General features: G+C 35.1%; 1 protein-coding gene across 1 annotated transcript in view; it reads left to right on the plus strand.

The window, feature by feature from the left end:
- Nucleotides 1-15908, plus strand: part of Prex2 (phosphatidylinositol-3,4,5-trisphosphate dependent Rac exchange factor 2) — a 310793-nt gene that overhangs the window by 152922 nt on the left and 141963 nt on the right. The window contains exons 15-19 of the mRNA XM_063257426.1: nt 2662-2734; nt 5092-5234; nt 5381-5473; nt 7623-7771; nt 12457-12542. Of these exons, the coding sequence (XP_063113496.1) occupies nt 2662-2734; nt 5092-5234; nt 5381-5473; nt 7623-7771; nt 12457-12542 (544 nt within the window). The remainder of the gene's footprint in view (nt 1-2661; nt 2735-5091; nt 5235-5380; nt 5474-7622; nt 7772-12456; nt 12543-15908) is intronic.

The raw sequence follows: 15908 nt of genomic DNA on the forward strand, positions 1-15908 counted from the left end.
AAGAATAAAGATCAGGTTCCAGTCTAATAGTCTATATTGTTGTTTTGGGGTACAGTTTGGATCCTGTAGTTTTCTAAGTATATATGAGATGATAGCACCTTGAAAAATGCAATGATATATTTTCTTCATTATGCATTTTTGACTTGTTCTTGTGCTACTTCTACTACAATGATTTATAATAAAATAATGTGTTCGATGGGTTAATTTTTTCTTGGATAAGTGCAGTTATCCTTGTAAATATCATTTGTGTAAATAGCGATTTGTAGATACAGCACTTGTACTTTTTAATTTGGTGATGTCTTGCTTCATTCCACCAAACCTATTTTTGTTGAACCTTTTTTTTTTTTTCTAATTCCCATCCAAGCTGGGTGGCACCAATAAGAATTTAAAATACACAAAGGTAACAGAATATTTTAAATCATAGTTTTTACATGTTTTTATAATGCTAATATTTAGAGTGTAACATTTAATCACTCAACGAATGCAATCAAATGTCAATAAGTACTGAGCAAGCTCTTACTGTAAGCTTAACGTTTAAATGCTTTGATGGTTAAAATAAAACAAAGCAATCAAACATAAAGCAGGAATGGTTTCTGTCTTCAAGGGGCTGTTGGTCAGTTGGCCTAGTTTTTTATACTTCCTGCCAAGTCCTGCTTACACATCGTCTCCCCAGGAAGCCTTACACGCTTCACAATCCTAGGTTCAGGTCTTCCTTCTCTCATTATATTTGTCTGGTTGGGAGTATTGAGTAAAATATTAATGATACTATGTACCATGTTTTATGTGACCAAAATCCTTTACTAGATTCAAATTAATAGGAAATCAGAAAATTTTTTAAGTTTTAATGTTCCAATGTTTGATCTGTAGCACTTAGCACAATGTGTAGAAAATAGAAATATTTTTGAATGAATACATCAAAATAAAATACTGCTGGATATTTGAAGAGGGTATGATGCCTAGTCTGAAGTTGCAGTTTATAAGGGTTTGGGGAGTTATTAGGGTTGTGGTTTTCACAGTGTGAACTGGAATTTATCTTGATGGTTTGTAGACAGATAGGTAGAATTTAGATACATGGCGGGTTAAAGAGACCAGCATTGTACGAATGAAAATTACCTGAGTGACCATGGTGACAATGGCATTGTTCAAGCAAGTGGTGACTGTTGACTAGAGCAAAAGGTGTTAAGTTTTAAGGTTAGAAAATAAAGATAGAGAGGGAGGATAAAAAAGGATAAGGATGGTCTTGCAAGACCAACAGAATATTTTGAGATACTGTGACTACTTTAAATATAAGATCTTTTTAAAGTTTTTGAAGATGGAATTTCTATGTTAAAAACTTTGATTCTATAATTCATATACTAGGGAGAGTACAGGAAAAATATGGTAATTTAGACAAGGAATTAAAAATGGTTTAGAGCAATGACAGTAGAGTATATCTAAATATTAAAAAATAGGACTAGGGAATAAAGTTGGTGTTTTCTAGATGAAAACCTTTCAGAAGAGCTGCTTTGAGCTATTGTGTTAGATTCAGTTGCACAGTCTGCTTATTTTTTTTAAACAAGATAATGAAAGAGAAGCTTGCATTTGCTGCTTCGTGCATTTTGCTGTTCAGCCAAATAATTTAATGCTAAGGTTTTACAAGTCACTGTAGATTAATAGGTTGCTCTAGGGACCTCTCAGGACAAGAACAGTTAGTGGAGAGGAGGATTAAGTGGCCAAGATCAGACACTATGATTTTTACTTACCTTAATTCACTGTATGATCAATTTACAGGCTATTTTCCTGTTGTATAATTGGAATATAAACCTAAGAGATGACAAGAAGGCTAATTTATAATAGCAAGTATATTTTTGCAACTGGGCATGGTGGCCCAGGCCTATAATCCCAGCACTTGGGAGGTTGAAGAAGGATTGCTGAGTTCAAGGCCAGCCTAGGCTACAATGTGACTTCAAGGCCAGCCTGAACTCTGGAGTGAGACTCTATTTCAGAAATACCAAAAAGTATTTTTAGTTGTACATTTTCATATTTAATAAAATGTTTTTCTCAAGAAATATTATTTTTCAGGTGATATTTTCATACTAAATGGATGTTTTCCTTAGTGAATGTAATTCATTTCATGAATTAGAAGCTTCCTGTCTTATGTAACAGTTGATGCTGGTATATAAGAATATGGCTTTTGTTTAAATATAGTGTTGATAAAGTCAAATATATTAAAGATGCAGTGAGCAGAGGCAGTGATGCACGCCAGTTGTCTGGCACTCTGGGAGGCTGAGACCGAAGGATCACAAGTTCAAGCTCAGACTGTGCAACTTAGTGACTCACTGAGACCCTATCTCAAAAAACAAACAAACTGAAAGCATCTGGCATATAGCTTGGTGTTAAGGTCCTAAGTTCAATCCTCAGTACCAAAAAACAAACATCAAAAAAAACCCCAAACACACCGAGACTATGAGACTATGTTATTGTGTGATATGGATACTAGAATCACAATATATTTCTTCAACATTATGTTGATTTAGTAAACCATAATAAATTCTCCTTGGAGTATTATATAAATAATACATGATTTCTTTAAGATGTAAAAAAAAAAAAAAAAAAAAAAAATTCAAGGTGCAGCAGCCTTCTGTCTGCGGTAAACTGACGTGGTGCTTTTCTGGTTAACAGGGGGATTGCCGCACCAGAGAAGAGGCAATGATATTTGGCATGGGGCTGTGTGACAGTGGATTTATGCACCATGGTAGGGATTGATGCGTTTCATTGTTCTGGTTCTTCTTAGGATTTGCTAATGTCTTGGTTCTCCTGGGAAGTCCAGAGGAGCCAGCAAGCCTGTGTAGGTCTTGTCATTGGACCTTATTAATTACCTGCTATTGATTTTATTGCAGCTTTATTATTTACCCATTGCTCAACCTGTCTCTTTTATGCTGATTTCAGAAGAGAAACACCTTGAACTAAAGTTTTGTTTTGTAAAAGTTCATGTACCTCTTTGAATTGATTTGAGATTGCATTCATGGTTTGCAGAATGACAGTATGTGGTAGAATGATTAAATGAGAATGTATGTGGCTCAATTCTGTTTTTTTAGGGAAATGTTTTATCTTAGAAAATCGAACTATAGACTGGAGAAATATTTTTTTAGCCAATGGAAATCATTTCTTTCTTTTATTTGATGACTTTGAATAAGTCATCAAGCAAGAGTTTTCCATTTGTTTTGTTTTGTTTTTGCAGTACAATTCTTGGATTTATGAAAGTAACAAGATGTGGTTTTTCCTTTCTATTCATAGTCCATAAGCTAAAACCGTTCTTTTTGCAACTGTTAGATGGTCCTAGTATCCAATTGTCAGTTACTTTCAGAAGATATCTTTATTTTGAAAGATAGGAGAGCAAAAGCTACAGTAGTTTGAAAGCATCTTTGGCTGTTATGTATATTTCTTGGGGAATTTCATACCATCTCACTCTGTCTAGGCTGCTGTGTGATAAGAAAATACCCAGCCCTGAAGACCGAGCTATTGAATGGAAGAAACAGAAGCATTTTAGGATCTTAAAACTAATTCAAGCTAAAAACCCTCAAAAGCTTCAGTTATTTTTCTCTCTAACATATAGCATCAATGAATAATAATTTTATCTAAGTGTTTATTATGAAAAATTGAGTAACAGTAAAAATTATTTCTGCAAAGTCTATTGGTAAAAGTGCAACCCATTAGTTCCTGCCTGGCTTCATCGATGTCCTCTCCTGCCCTTTTGATGGATTATTTGGAGGAGAAAAACAGCTGTAGCACAAACATCTTGTGAGCTTAGGAAACTGCTTAGATCTTTTATGTAAGACAGCTCAAACCAAAGCGTATTCTCATTTTTTTAGACTTGTCAGTCATGGCTTATGTTTCCTTTTCCTTTGAGATTGATAGTTTTATTGGGTAACTCATGTTGCCAGCCCGACCATCTATCTGGTCTGGACCATCTATCTTGTGGGAATTCTGTAAATGTAATAAAATGTAATAAAATAGCTATTTTTATTAGTTACTATATTCAAGTTATTTACATGTCATACCTCATTTTTGTTTAATGCAGCTTTATGAAGGTTTTTTTTACCTTCATTTTATAGATGAGAAACTAAAGTTTAGATAATTTCCTCACCCAAAAATCAGTCCCAGACCTGACTCCTTCTTCTCTGCCCTGGAATCACTGCTTTCCTTGTAGCTCTTGGCTGCATGAGTCAACATATCCCAACAAGTGCTCATTAAGGTTCTGAGGACGTGGGAATTAGAAATGGAGAAGATTCCCCTTGTAAAGCATTTTGACAGCTGCCAAGATCTCACTCAACATAAATTCTTCCTATTGGTATTTAACCTTAGTGTGCACCAGACAAATAACGCATAAGCCTTTGGTCATCAGTGCATGTCAGGAATCTTAAGGAATTTGAAGAAAAATACTAGATAACATTGTTTAAGAATATTGTGTTTAAGCAGAAAAGAAGTAGGAGTTCGCGGAAACTGAAGGTCACGTTTCACCCAGAGGACGTCTCTGGTTTGATATTAGAGCCAAAGTGATCCCAATGGGAATTGTTCACATATTCTAGAAGGATTACATTTAACCTATTTTAATTTTCCTATAATTGTGTAGGTATTAAAAATGAGGCTAAAATTTTCACTGCAAGTTGAAAACATGATAGGGTTTTATGTTAGGATTGCATGCACTTTAGAATATATCGTAATTATTTACTTAAATTTGGATTTTAATCTGGACAAAGGGAGAATTGCTTAAGAACAGAATAGTTATCACTAGAGAATATTATTTATTTCAAAACCCCAAAATAGGGCTAGGGATTTAGCTCAGTGCCACAGGCGCCTGCCTGCCAAGCGCAAGGTAATGGGTTTGATCCTCGATACCAAAATAAACAAATAAATTTGCACAATCCTTTAAGTAACAATCTTTTAAAGGAATTACTGTCTTGCCCTTAAAGAAACTGATAGAAGTTGTGACTGATGTATCCCAAGAGTACAAAGTCAAGATTATGGCCAGCTGTTTATATCTATTGGCATGGAAAAATGAGTTTGATTTTCAATTCAACTGAAACCAGTTGAATCTCTTTGTTTTTGTAGTCCTTGAAAAAAGTGAATTCAAAGATGAACCCCTACTTTTCCGTTTTTTTGCGGATGAGGAAATGGAAGGGTCAAATATGAAGCATCGACTCATGAAACATGATTTAAAAGTTGTGGAAAATGTTATAGCTAAATCTCTCCTGGTAAGTTTGTTAATTTATTATAGAAGTTTTCTTCTTAATTAGAAATGAACAGGAGACTGTGTATTTGATGGTGATGAATATACTTCATTCTATTTGTAAGTTTTCTGTAGTTGGTTTGTCAGTAATGTTAATGTTTTTCTTTTCAGATTAAATCTAATGAAGGCAGCTATGGCTTTGGACTAGAAGACAAAAATAAAGTCCCAATAATAAAGTTGGTAGAAAGGGGGTCTAATGCTGAGGTAATGCAAATTAGTTTTTACTCAAATTTGTTGTCATGATATACAAATATAAAAGTTATAAAAAAAATCTGAAGTCAGCCACTGAATATCTTTATTTAAGACAGTTCCTCTGGATAATTTTACTCTGCAGTTTGTGGCAACTACTGCTTTGTTGGGAGATCAGGGGTAAGTGAGGAGAAGGTGGCAGTCAGAGCTCTACAGCTGTGAACCTTTTGACCTGTTGGGAATCTAAGTAGCTCAGTCTTTGTTCCTTTGATTCCTTGGGCACAGATCCCAACTGGAACCCTGTGGGGGTGCTGGGGATGTGACCGGCTGTGCTGTGTATGTCATATGGCTCTTCTGTTCAGTCAAGGTCTCTTGTCTTCTATTTTCCTAGTGCCTTTGTCTTTCCTGTGACTGTAACTTCCATTAGTAAAGCACATACTTTGATTTATATTCTCATTGGATTATTGCTGATTGACATAGTCTCACTTCACTGGACTTTTAAACAGAAATATCTCCTGATCATTCACTCATTTATTCAAAATCTTCATTTAATAGCTATTTTATACCAAGCAGCGTTCTAGGTTCTCAGAACACAGCAACAAGCAAAATACACAAAATTCTCTAATCTAGTAGAGACTATTTTTCAGTGTTGTAGCCAAGTATAACAGGTCTAAAATATCATTGTCTTGCTTTCTGACTTGCAGAATAGGTTACTCTCAGCCACACAGCTTGGTATTCAGATCTTTAATAAAAAATGGGAGAAGTTTGAATCTATTTAGAGTTCATGGTAAATTGTCACTCATCCTCCTATTAATGCCCAAGGTTTCTGTCTTTTACTAAGACACACATTTATGCAAGACAAAGCTTTAAAAGTACACTCAATTCAAACAAAATAATTCTGCTTGACTCATATTCTGTTGTTGGACCTGGTCAATAAATGACCATACATAGGTAGTAATTTTCTATAAGAAGGAGATGTTTCTTCCAGAAATTTTCAGAAGATCCTCTTAGAGCACCTCTTTAGGCTGCTATGAGACTGATAAAGTGTCTCCTACCAGTGTTCATCATTTAGCTAGCAGCCAAAAGAGCAGAGAGTTTGTAGGAAATAAGGCTGGTTAAAAAATGTCTGAGCTGGATGCAGTGGTGCATGCCTGTAATCCTAGCACTAAGGGAGACTGCAGCAGGAGAATCACAGATGTGAGTCCTATAAGACACCTTAGTGAGACCTTGTCTCAAAATAAAAAAAATAAAAAGAGCTGGGTTTGTAGCTCAGTGTAGAGTGCTCCTTGGTTGGATCCTCAGTACTTAGAAAAAAAGAGTCCAGAGTTGGGCATGGTGGTGCACACCTGCAGTCGCTGAAGTCTAGGAGCCTAGGCAGGTTAGTAACCTAGCTAGACCCTGTCTCAAAACAAAGGAGTAGAGAGGCCCTGCATTCACTTTCTGTTAACCAAGGAGGAAAATATTCATGAGTATCTTTATGAGGTGTGATAAAAAAAAGGTGAATGCCTCTGCCGAGTGACAGCCAATAGGAAGGCATGCTTGTTAAAAAAAAGGCAGGCTTGTGTTAGGTCATTCACTGGATGGATCTGGCACCATATGACTTCTGGCTCTTTCTCAGAGTCAAAATGACGATGAAAAATGAATATTTTGAAGTGACTCAGGACATTGAGGCTGCCGTGATGGTGCAATTAAAGTCACTCATGAAACAGAACTGCTTCAGAAAGTGCCAAGAAAGTGGAGTAACTTTGAAATGAAGGGGAGTATTTTGAAGAGGATTAAAGGCAGTGCATCTTTTACTGTAATAAATATTTTAAAATGTAAATGTTCACTGAATATTTTGATTACATCTCATGTATATGCGGGGATTAAAAGGCACAACAGAAAAAAATTAAAGGAAGAATACAATGTCTAGTCAAAGAGAAAGGGGGAATTTCATTAAAGCCGTGTAATCAAATCTGAACCTAGGCCAAAGAAAATAAGAACTGCATTATTTCTTTCATAGTTCTGTTGTGTGGATTTATATAAAATCGTGGCAGTTATGTTTGAAATGTCAAAAAAAGAAAAAAAATCTATAAGCTCTAAACCTTTTGAGATTCTAATTTTGTGAAAAACTTAGATTCTTTATTAAATTATCATTTGAATAATTTTTCCATTTCTTTCTTAGATGGCTGGCATGGAAGTTGGGAAAAAGATTTTTGCCATTAATGGTGACTTAGTTTTTATGAGACCTTTCAATGAAGTGGATTGCTTCCTAAAATCATGTTTAAACAGCAGAAAGCCTCTAAGAGTTCTTGTGAGCACAAAACCAAGGGAGTAAGTTGTATGCCTTTTATGGGATTTAAAAAAAATACACATGGATTAATGAAATAAGAAAGTTAAGAAACATTGAAACTGCACTGGCATCAAAAATACTGGTATTTAGATGATAGCAGAAACTCCATTGTTATAGTGATAACGTGTTTGCTGCTTGAATCCCATTATTTCAGTAGAAGTAATGGCTTTCTTTGGTGCCCAAATATTCCTATTCTGTGTTGGGTTTGACCATGAGTGAGAAAATTAGTAGAAACTTCAGAATAAAGAACTACACACTGAGCTATAAGAATTTCCGATACTATTGGAAAGAATTTATAGTTGGCATTAAACCTGAAAAACACTTCTTACTTGTGTGTCCTTGATGACATGATCATGCCTTTACAACTTTTTTCAATCTCTCTATAATGTGTCTACCTGTGATTAGAAAAGTTTTTGTCTTCACTATAGAATATTCGAAATGTACAAAAGAATGCATTGTTATTATAATCTTATCATCTATAACTAGTGGTTATATTTTAGAAACTCAGTGTTAGTTCATTTCTTTCTTATCGCACATAATCACAACTGTATACATACACATTGAGCCTGTGCTCTCCATATGTTCTGTTTGGTTTTTTAGTTGGAAACATGTTATGGTTATACTTGTACCTCAAAGTGGCCATTTTTCAGCAAATCATCTTCATCACTGCTCTTGTATTCCCTTATCAGATTTGGCATGGGTTGTTTCACCAGTTAATTTAGAGGGCACATATTAAGTAAGTTTATAATGGAATGTCTTAAGGTACTAACATTACATCAAAATTACTGCTTGACATTTACCTGTATCTTTTGTAACAAAAAATTAACTACTTATGAAATATTACAAATATGTATAAATGTATAAAATGTACTTCTAATTGTACATAATAATGTACTTGCATGTGGAAAAAGCTGTGTAGACATGCATATTCAAGGTGAATGACTTCACCTTGAGTTAAAGTGCATCCTATGAACTGTGCCCTCCCTAGTAGGTCTCTTCCCAACAAAGTTAAGTTGTAGGTTGAATGGGTGCTTTAGTTCCTACCAGTAATTTACTGAGTGGCCCGAGAGATTGCGTATGACTCATTGATTAATTACTAATGTAGGAAGACTGGGCCAGAGGGCAGCAAAAACCCACCCCCAACATTGTCTTTCCACTAAACCTAATTCTGACCCATTTTTCTGCCTGTGACTAACCTTATCTGGGATAAGGGTTTCCTGGCTGCCTATCTCCTGGCACTCTGAGGACAGATAAAGGGGAAGAGGACAGTCTGGAAAGGACTAAGAGAGTCATATTCCACAGCAAATGTTAGTAAGTAAAAAGGCGCTCCCAATTCCCCGATTTACCTTGGAACTACCAGCACATTGATGTGGGCATTCCAACAGTTAGGAGACTGAGGCCGACAACTTCAAAAATAAAGACAGGAGAAAATACTCAAACCTAGAAGTAATGCTGGTGAGCAGAGTTGGTATCTGTGTCTTCTGACCCTTCCTCAGTTGCAGTGCCTGGAAGTTGAGAGTCAAAGCCCTCTCCCTCCAGTTGCCAGCTAAGTGAGGCACTTCCATGTCCTCACCTCTAAGATGGGTGTAAGATGCCTCTTTCATGGAGCTGGCAAGACACTAGACAAGGCTAGGTGTGTAAAGAACTTAGTGAAGTGTTCATCAGGGAATAGGTAATCTAGTGACATTGTACACAGTGCTCTTGTTGTCTTGTTTTATTTTATTCCATTGCTTTATCACATGAAAAGTATATTCCACAGATTTAGAAACTTTTACTTAGATTTTTCTTGGAAATTTATAACTTTGCTTGTACATCCTTCCTCTATCATGAGTTATATCTGGCCTATTTATGTTTTGTTAAACATTGTTTAAAATATTGTACTACATACTTTTTCCTCTTATCTTAGTATATGTAATTTTCTGTGACCACTATTCCAGATTGTCTCTCCTCTCCTCCATCTCTATCTCTGTCTCTGTCTCTCTCTTTCTATATCTCTCTGTCTGTCTCTCTTTCTCTGATGTTTGTCAGCATCCCTAACTTCCCAACTAAATACCAGTAAAAACTCAACATACAGCTATGGCAAGCAAAAATGTTCAAAATCATAATATTGTGTCCTGCTGGCAATATTATCATTAATATTTAATCTGTTCACATTTAGATAAGTACACTGAAGATATTTTCAATACTAAATTTAACATTTCTGTTTGAAAGATAACACTCAAATTACATAAGTTGATAGTTTTCATTACAAGTTTCAGACATAAAAGTTAGATTTGTTGACAGCTTTGACATATTCAAAACACTTATATTTATTATATTCTCAGAGTTTAATGTGTCCCTTTCTGAGAAAGCATTCCCAATTTCTGTAATTTCTTTTCATTCTCTTTTTCATTTTTGCATATATTACCTTGATCATAAAAGGTGACAGCATAGAGTTCTCTCCTGTGTAAATCTGCTAACATCGTAGGACAGATAAAGTAGATTAACTCTGTGGGCTGTCTGTGTCTTGGCACAAACAGATCATATGTGATAGTTTAACAGAATATTTCTCATTCATATAAAGCACAAATAAAAGGTTTTTGGATAGAGATGAGAAGATAATTATTCTCTCCAATCAATTTCTTTGTCCTAAATCTCAGTAATAGTCTCTTATTTGTGATTCCTAAGGCAATCTTGGGAGGTGAGATCAGCACTTCAGGCCTGGGGTCATTATATCCTAGGAAGAATTGCATGGAAAGTTTTGCTTGGGTCCTCATATTTTCTTAAATGTCTTCTTGAATTTAAATAGTATTATTCTTGGAAGGGAAAATACAAAAAATAAATGTAACAGAATTTTATTGTGTATTTTACACTTAATAACATCAAGAAATTTTTCCAAAAGCTTTTTAGCAGATACTTTTGCATACTTATTTTCTACAGGAAGAATATTCCCCTTCTGTCAATTTAATTCTTCGGTTAATAGGCAGTATAGTATTCCCAGCAGGCAGGCATTTTCTCCAGGAATCATCTTATTAGGGAAAACCCCACATTTTCCCACAAATGGATCTCATGGTGTTTTTAATAATTTTTGTGGATAAAAGTATAGCAATCTTCTTGAATATTAGAGGAAGGTCACCTGCACACAGTACTATTAGTAAAATAGAAAGAACTTACTGAGAAAGGGTTGAAAGGCCACAATGAATTATTCATAGCCTGAAAGCAACAATAATTCACCAAACTTGAAAGCTTTAAGTTATTTCAGCAAAAGCTAACTCTCATCTGTAATATAAAAAAGTATTTCTGTTTCATGCTTACCAGAATATTTATCTTCTTTTCTCTTAGTTTTCTTTCATTTTAGGTGAAATGAAAATTAACTGTGTATCTTGACAGACATTAATAACTGTGTGGTAGTCAAAGGAAATGGATACATCGCTATATACTAAAAAGTAATTAAGGATAGAGCATGTATTGATTATCTGACCTCTGTCTCATAAATATGCAGGTTGCTTCCTAGTGTATAACCTGATGTATACTAATGCTTTCACATCTCCCTAGGGCACACAATTTGCATTTTGATCACACAGTGTATTCCCAGGTTGTATTTGACTGGCACTACCAGCCTCTGCCTTTGGGCCTTAGGCTTGTCACTTCCTTTCTCATACTCCTGCTGAGATTGCCCCCCACAGTGAGGCCTAACTTCAGATTCCCTCAGACTTCCTCTTGAAGACCTACCAGCATTTAGTTCATAATTAATTCAATTTTGTTTCTGGGGCATCAAGTGCTGTCCTTCAAAATTTATTATGTTATATTTACTTGGTTTTGGTCTCTACTGAAATTTACTATACTCCATTTTATTGTCAAGATGTCCCATCATATCTAGTGTTTTCTATTTGTTATTGTTGCTTTCTGATTTCTGGCTTCCTTCTTCAGAGTATCTCATTTGTTAGTGACAGATTAAACATCCTCACATTCTTTGCCATGTGAGTGCATCACAAATATTCCTGTTCTTACTCAGGTTTACTCTGATGTGATACTCTTTAGAATCTCACTATGTAAATACTGAAGTTAATCACATTCTTGAATTATTTTGATATAGTGTTTGACAACTGTTTTTTATAACTGGCGGTGCTTTGGGATAAAAGTTCCTTAACAGGGAGAAATGCATTAACTTTGGGTTTATTTCATTTTAATGTTTATAAAATTTTTTGTACGATAACTCATTTTTTAACAATATATGAGAGATGCTTCCATTTCATAAAGTAGCTACTTAGCTCATAGCTCATGCAGGGTAATTTACTAAGAGTGTCTCGCTTCATTCCCACTGGTACCCTGAAAAATGAGTTTAAAAGCATTGTCATTCTGTGGACAGTTTCTGTGTCAGAGATGTGAAGGAGCTTATCCAGGTTATCTGAGTTCAAACTGTCTTACTGAGGATTCAGAACTAAGTTTGTCTACCTCAGAGCCAGTTTCTTTTTTAGAGTATACTCGGCAATAACTGTGTTCAGTAGAGAAGCTGTGTTGTGCCTGCTATGTGCTTGGTAAAGGTAAAGACCGTGTTTGTCTCCAAGGGCTTCTTGACCTAGTGTCATTCACTAGTAGTCTTTGTTGATTGAACAAGCAAAGATATAGATGACTGTCATTTGTGGCATTTGCAATTAATCTTGCCGTGTTTTTGGATTGATTTTAGGACAGTGAAAATCCCCGACTCAGCTGATGGGCTTGGCTTTCAGATCCGAGGTTTTGGCCCTTCTGTTGTGCATGCCGTAGGCAGAGGTAAGAAATTTGTCGTACATGGTAAACAGCTTTCCTGTGTATTTTGCATATACTTTTAGGGCTGGAAGGTCTTTAAAATATGCATGATCATTTTGCTATGAATTTTTCTCATTTATATTATTTCCACTGTGCTAAGGTAAGGGTAGTATATTCTGGTTCCAATATTTTAAAAATATCTTAAGTCTAAGACATGTTTGTGATTGTTAAAAATTTGATAAGAGAATGGCACCTCAATTTCATTTTTGTCTGTGCTTCAGTTTAGCCAATGATGTAATTATTTTAAGGTGGTCTTTGTATTTTTCTTGACTGCAAATAATTGTATTGGGGGAGTCAGTTTCAAAGGTGTGAGTTTTTGATTGTTACATAATTTCTTCAAGTGTTCCTATCTTAGTGTAAAATTTTTAAAAATTGGTTTTAGGGACTAAAACCTCTTTTTTTGTGTTCTCTTTTTGTTTGAAAAGGAAGTCAGCTATTGACATCTCTTGATACATATATTTTGACATTCTTGATACATATTATACACTGGTAATGATTGAAGGGAATAACAACCACACATTGTCAATTGTTGTAAACAACTGGTGGTTATAACAACAAAAGTCTGTATTAACATAAGCCATGTATTTATGAAACTGGAAGTCACTAAAGTATGTGAAGAATCTTACTACAGTCTTTCAGGCATTAGACAGAAAATTGTTGAGAAGGTATTGCTTTCATAATTAAATTATCAAGAGCATACTAGACCTTTACTAATTATAAAATGATTGTTCATATGCATGATAAAAATGAATCTTTATAAATTTATCTTTTCAAAGTTTCTAACCATATAGAAGGATAGACATATAAACCTTGCCAATAACTCATTAACTGTTACAAAACAAATGGAATAATATGACATCAAATGGTTTTCATTTTCACTAAGGCAAAAAAAGATACATTTTCCATTGTCAGTGCTAGACAGTAACTGAAAACCTGTGCAAATCAGGTTACACCTATTACCCTGTTAGGAAGTCATCTAAAAAGCATCTAAAAAAGGGATTTAGTGAAGAAGGTAGTCTATGTCTGATTCTTGTGCTTTTTTGTTTCTGAAGTGTAGGAGACAGAAATGCTTATGTGCTTATCCTCTCAGAAGTATATTCAGTGAAAGAATGTTTTCCAGTGGTTTCCTTTCACACTAAAATTAAGCCATAAGGAAAATACATTTCTTCCCAGCCTTGCTGCCATATTGGATCCCTGTCTAAGCACCTTCTTTGCTCTGTCTCCTAGCTGGAATAAACTTGTCTGGTTAAGGAATGAGTGTTTACTGATTCACTGTATTGTCTTTTACAGCCTCTGTTGTTATTCAGCAATCTTTCCTTGTGTCCCTCATCTGCTAGCTCTTTCTTCCTGAACTCACCTCCTGCTTTTAAGCTAGATCCCTTTTGTCCTATCCCCAGATAAATTCTCTCAGGCGAGTTTCTCAGCCTCCTGTGCATGGTAAGGTGCAGACGGTAAGGGCCTCCCACCAAGGGCACAGGCTCCTTCATGGAGCCCTTCAGCGCTCCTGTCTCTTTGCTGTCTCCTTCCTGAATGATGAAGTCACACCAGCAGACTTGCTTGAATGTTCCCAGATAGCCAGGAGATTTCCTATGCCTTTTTTCAGGCTGTTCTCTCCCCTGAGAATGTCCCTTCCTCTCTCCGTCCTTCTCTCTTTTTCTCCTTCCCTCAGGACTCAGTTTAATGCAAGAAAAGCACTCAACATGTCTTGGAGTGAATTTTAGTGGGGATTAGGAAGAAAAGAAAAAGTATATTCTTAAATATAAATGTTTTCTTAAATGTATTTAATTATTCCTTTATGGGAGAAATCGTAGTCATTTCTAATATATAAATAATAGTGTTTTGCCGTTTATATGAATTCTATACATTTTATTTATTAATGGTTCTTTGTTAATACTGATTTGGTCAGACTAATAACAGTGATTGGAAGATTCATACAAATGATAACTCACTAGTTAGGATATCCCAGCCCTGTACTGAAATCTGTACTTACCAAACAGAATGACTGGGCATTGTTATTATTGCTTAACTCTGTTCACCACATATTCTCTGGTTCTTAAACTCTTATTTTTCTTAAATCCTCCAGTCTACTTATAGTTGTAAATTGACTAGATTTGTTTTAGAGTTTATTTTTATTTGCATATTATACATTAAGCATTTTAAAAAGTAAGTAGCATTTTAATACTTAGGAGTTTTGTAAAGCGAAATAAGGCATCTTTTTGGCTTTCACATTTAAAAAAAATTTATTTAAAGAAAAAAAGGAACACAGAAAAAAGGTAGAAATAATACAGAATTTCAAAAACAATAAACAGTAAGAAATCACTATTGATAAATTATATATTGTCCTCTTAGAAATAGTTTTTCAAGTTACAATATTAAAGCATACAAAGTGGACAAACAGTGAGACTGCAAACAGTTCTGTTCAATGATCCAACAAAAACTTAGTAATATGGTTATCTATCTTATACATTTAAATATACATGTAGTTATATCCTTTAGAGCACTTTCTTTTCCTCTTTTTTTTTACAATAGCAATTATGCATTTTGGGTTTTATTACTCCTACAGTTCTTACTACTTTTTACACTAAAGACACAATGTGATATTTATAAATATGATTCTTATTTATTTCACTAATGAGAATAGCTTCAAGTTATCTCCATTTGCCTATGAAGGCCTCAAGATCATCCTTTTTATAGCTGAGTGGTATTCCATGGTATAAAAATACCTCATCTTTTTCATCCACTCTGCGGTTGATGGGCATTTTGGTTGTTTCCAAGGTTTAGCTATTACAAATTGTAGTGATATGAATGTGGGTGCACATATATTACTGTGATAATGACTTTTTCAGTTTTTCTGGGAAAATACCCAGGGGTGAATAGCTGGATTGATTTGAACTTCCAATCCTAGACTTCTGAGAAATCTCCACACTGATTTCCATAGTGGCTACACCGGTCTACACTCCCACCAACAGCGCCCCCCCCCCCCCCCCCCCGCCTCACCAGCATCTGTTATCAGTTGATTTTTTGATGGCAGCTATTCTTTCTGGAGTGAGATGAAATCTCAGTGCTGCTTTAATTTGTATTTCTTGACTGCCCAGTGATGGTGAACATTTCTTCATATATTTATTTGCCATTTGTATATCTTCATCTGAGAACTGTGTGTTCATCTCAAATACTCATTTTTGGAGAGGGTCTTTGAATTTGGGGGCTTGATGTTTTTCAATTCTTTATATGTTCTGGATATAAGTCCTTTGTCTGAGGGGTTGCTGGCTAAAATTCTTTCCCATTCTGTAGGGTTTTTTTTTTTTTTTTTCACTTTGTTGGTGATTTCTT

Source organism: Cavia porcellus, unplaced genomic scaffold (assembly GCF_034190915.1).
Source record: "Cavia porcellus strain 051 isolate PalLab524CR breed Dunkin Hartley unplaced genomic scaffold, mCavPor4.1 scaffold_10, whole genome shotgun sequence".
In the NCBI taxonomy this organism is placed as follows: Eukaryota; Metazoa; Chordata; class Mammalia; order Rodentia; family Caviidae; genus Cavia; species Cavia porcellus.